Source organism: Cryptomeria japonica, chromosome 11 (assembly GCF_030272615.1).
Source record: "Cryptomeria japonica chromosome 11, Sugi_1.0, whole genome shotgun sequence".
NCBI lineage: Eukaryota > Viridiplantae > Streptophyta > Pinopsida > Cupressales > Cupressaceae > Cryptomeria > Cryptomeria japonica.
Window position 1 is genome coordinate 685,641,915 of NC_081415.1, and position 4,500 is coordinate 685,646,414.

The following is a 4,500-nucleotide window of genomic DNA, read 5'->3' on the forward strand; positions in this document are numbered from 1 at the left end:
CTAAAATTATATTCTATTACTTTTCTAAAAGATATTTCATATCTTTTCACCTTTCTAATATTTAAGACTAATGATATTTGAAAATACAAAAAAAAATATCATTCATTTGTAAGGAAGCTGAATCAACCTTCAATAATAGATGATTTTTTTTAAACAACAAACAAAGATTCTCAAAAGATTTGTACAATTTCTTTTGACTAGTTGAAAGGCAAAATGATCCCACTTATTATAATAGAACATCCTTTATTATCATTGTGACTAGTGGAGGAGTAATCATACACCAAGTGGATGAAAACATAGTAAAAAATAACATGATAAATATTCAAAATATTTATGATGGAATACATATTTCCAATTAAAAAACATAACAAACATTTAGAGTTTTATAATAATTCCATACACAAATAACAAAAAAAAAATACATGTACAGTTAGCATTTAATAACCATTTTTTACTAATAAATTGGCCTGGTCATAGTGAACCACAGTACCAAAGGAAACCATGGAAATTTAATATACAAGACGCGGTTTTCTCTCCGTAATTTGCTCATAGATTCCAGCCGTTTCATGCAGCATTGACCAAAAGAAGGGTTGTTGAATCTAGGTGGGCTTTCTGTGAGCCTCAATTAAAGATTTCAGTGACTTCAAATTGTTTTAAGAAAATCTGGAACTAATTCCCATACTTCAATCTAGGTTTTTTTCTGGGGATACCAACATTTCTTTGACCATCTCTGTGATACAGGGAATCCACACCAAAAATTCTGAGATTTTCAATATAATGTAGCCTAACGGTAAATGTTGAGCTGTCCATTAATGGTTTCTTATAGTACACAAAGCTGATTACAGGTATAAAAATTTTAAGGGTGAGACCAGCCAATGGAAGCTTGATGGGTGAAATTGAAGGAACAAAACTGCTTAAGATTCAGTAATATACAAAAATTTGAAACAAAGATTCATTCTGCAGTGTGGGACACGAGACAATCTACTAGACGTTTGAACGACATTCTCTGCAAAGTCTGGATGTAGTGAAACATGTTCCTGCTAATCTAACTGTCATCATTAAGAATACTTCTGTTATCATGAAGTGCAGAACCGATAACTATCATAATGGAATGATGTTATTTAATATCTGGTAGTAGTTATTTACCAATTTATTGCTCACAGGTTCAGATCACACCAGCGATTCCCCCAAACAACGTATTACTATAAAAGGAATTAGGCATAAATACAGCTTTCGTATTCCTACCAGCCTTACTGATTTGTTGTTATTACTTTTCTTGGAGCGTACAAGCAGGACGAAGACGATAAAAAACTGAAACAATTTGGTACACGCAAAGTCAAGAACACTTAAAATACACGCTACTACTGTCGTTCATTTAATTTCAGTCCTTTTGAGATCTGATTTGGTACTGTAAAACACAAAACCAGAATCCACAGATTTTTATTTTTAATCACGTAGTTATTTTAATTGAATTATTACTGCAAAGCAAAATACTGAACATTATTGTGCTGAAATTCACAACAAAGATTTCCGGTAGGGTTTCATCAATTGGTAATAATGGTGTATATATTTTCCAGCGCCCAAAACCAGGCATTTGAGAGTGCTTAAATTCCTGTTGGCGATTCTTTTCACAAATTGAGAAATATATTTCTGAACATTCGGTGCTCACATCCGATTTTTTAAAAAATGGTATAAAACAACTAGAAATAAGCCATTTACAGTCAAAACTTTGATGAGGAGCATCATTCATTTACACATTCGCTGGATATAATTCCTCCCACCTGAATGCCTCAAAAAGGCGTTATATGCGTCATTTTGCTGTCGTAGCTGTAATTACGGCAAACCTCCTTAGATTTCTCTCTGAAAATTTTGAGCAGATCGCCGGCCATTTGCCTCACAGCCGGCGAGCAATCGCTCTGCATTAAGAGCAAAAGTTTCGTCAGTCCGCCGGATTGCATGACGGCATTGCGGGCTCTCCGATCGGCAGAAAGGCAGCAAACGCTCCAGAGAGTTATAACACAGTGTTCCGTAGCGGCAACAGAAATCTTGAGCATTTTCTGCACAATTGTCTGCAAGCAAAGCGGCTGGTCACAGATCGAAGTCCTGCCCTCCGCAGAGCCCGACATAAACTCCAGAAGACCGAGTATTTGCTCAGCGATTTTCCCGTCGGCTCCGCGGAGGAGCTTCGTCATGTGACCGACCGCTCCAAGCCGGACAAAATTAAGCCTGTTGCGCTTCGGCGTGCAAAGGCCGTGAAGGCAGCGCAGAACCGCTTCCATGACCTTTGCGTCCGCTTCAGAGATCCTCAGCAGCGACATCAACAGTCCGTCATGCGACGCGATTTGACCTTTAACGTCTCCGTCGGTTAACAGACTCTCGAGCAATTTCGCTGCCTCGATCTTTGCCTCCGAGGTTCCCTCCACAAAAATCTCTGCAAAAGCACTCAGCGTCTCGGGACTGGCGAGGATTCGAACCGTCCTCTCGTTGTGCGGAATCAACAAGAAGATCTTAACGGCCAGGGACCGAATTTCCATCATCTTTGCGCAAATTTCCCCGGATTTTCCACGGCTCGACAGAATTTGCGCCAGAATAGAGACCGCCCCGGCCTTGACGAGACGTTCCCGGTTCTTATCGGATTCCGCGGCGTATTTGAGCAAATCGTTGAGAATTTCGCAGTCCACGGCCCCGTTTCTGATGTCCTGTAAAATGTCCTTGGCCTGCCTGGGGCCGATTTGAGGCTCGCTAACATTTTTCGAAACCGCTGCACAAGAATTCACGGAGATCTGGTTGGAGACAGACCATACCTGAATGAGCCGCCGCAGCGTATAATTCGGAATAATCTCTTTGCTCTCCAAGACCTGCATGGTAGCAGGACAAGTATTATGACCTTCATCCAGCCATTTCTGAATACTGCACCGATCGTATGTGACGCCGGTGCTCAGGCTCACAGGGGACTTCATAATATCCAGAGAAATCGGGCACTTGAAGAACGACGGAACAGTGATATACAGATCCTGCCGTTGCTTCACCATTGCAATCAATTAAAGAAAAAATCTCTCTTCACTCCGCTGCGGATTCGAACCCCTGACGTCCAGATTATATCCACAACACAACGCAACGCAACGCACGCCCAGGTTAAAGAAAGAACCCTTCCCAGATCATTCATTCATTCATTATGTTTTTGGTTGAATCCTTCCTTTTTCTGAAGTTTTTTTTTTTGGTGGATTTCGTGGATTTGAAGGCTGTGCTGGGGCAGTCAAAGGCGCAATAAATGAGATTCAAACGAAAAGAATAGAGAAAAGAGTCAGTCAAAGCTCCGTTTGTTGTGATAATGATCTTTTTCTACTTTATATGCGCTTTGACAGGGTAAAGGCCACAAAATAGGGGCGCAATAAAGAAAGATTTTGTGGGCGTGGGACCCACAAAGAAAGCCTTTTTTTTATGTGAGTGGCATCGGCAAGTGTGTAAATCAATATCAAAATCAAAGGGACGTATCGTGCCGGCAGCTAGGGCCGTCCTGTGCCGTTGATGCCCTGCATCATCATATCTCTTGCCGTCCGATTGTTCAACGCTCTTTTCAAACCCTAAATCAAAGGATCCCCTTTTTCGCATAAACAAACGTTGAAACTTGACGTGACGTTCAATTCTATCTTTCACACGTAATACCCACCTAATTTTAGGAGACTAATTCCTCGTTTTGACCCATTTCACCACCTAAACTTTCTGCTTACTATTTTTTTCCCTTTTTTTAATTGGCAGACATTTTTGTTGTTTCTTCATTGTATCAACTTTCTTGCTAGCTCTTAAAGTCCTGTAAGTTTTTGTTTCTTCATGGATACCCATATTAAAAAAATATTATCAAATTGAATAGTTACAATTATGTAGATTAAAATTCTATTTAAAAAATATTTGTTAAAATAAATTTTAAATTTTTATATTTGTAATTATTTAATTTGATGGTATTGTTTAAATATATGTTTTAATATAAAATTATATATTTATTCTAAAATATTATATTTTGGTTTTTGGTTTTTTTCTCTTAGCTCTTTGGAATTATCATATGGTCTTTTTTTAATGATGAATGGGTTATTTTTGGCAATTATTGATAAATGATGTTTGGAATGTCAAGGTGTGGAATAAGGTGAACGCTTATATTATGGAAAACAATTGTCTTGGAATGTTATTAAATAGTGTGTATATATGAGAGCCAAATATTATGAAGAAAGATATATGAAGAGTTGCTTTTATGGTACATGGGATTTTTTGTACATTGTAACTAAATAGTGTGTATCTATGAGAGTCAATAGTGTGATTTTTTGTACATAGTAACTAAATAGTGTGGAATAAGGTGAACGCTTATATTGTGAGAGTCAAATAGTGGGATTTTTTGTACATAGTAACTAAATGGTGTGGAATAAGGTGAACGCTTATATTATGAAAAATAATTGTCTTGGAATGTTACTAAATAGTGTGTATATATGAGAGTCAAATATTAGATAG

At 37.9% G+C, this 4,500-nt stretch overlaps 1 protein-coding gene across 1 annotated transcript; it reads right to left on the reverse strand.

Annotated features, from left to right (window-relative positions):
* Window positions 1–1,420: 1,420 nt before the first annotated feature.
* LOC131038161 (U-box domain-containing protein 27) lies at window positions 1,421–3,335 on the reverse strand. Its single transcript, XM_057970507.2, has one exon. The coding sequence runs from the start codon at window positions 3,030–3,032 to the stop codon at window positions 1,791–1,793; it is 1,242 nt and encodes a 413-aa protein (XP_057826490.1). The 5' UTR covers window positions 3,033–3,335; the 3' UTR covers window positions 1,421–1,790.
* Between the last annotated feature and the right edge of the window lie 1,165 nt (window positions 3,336–4,500).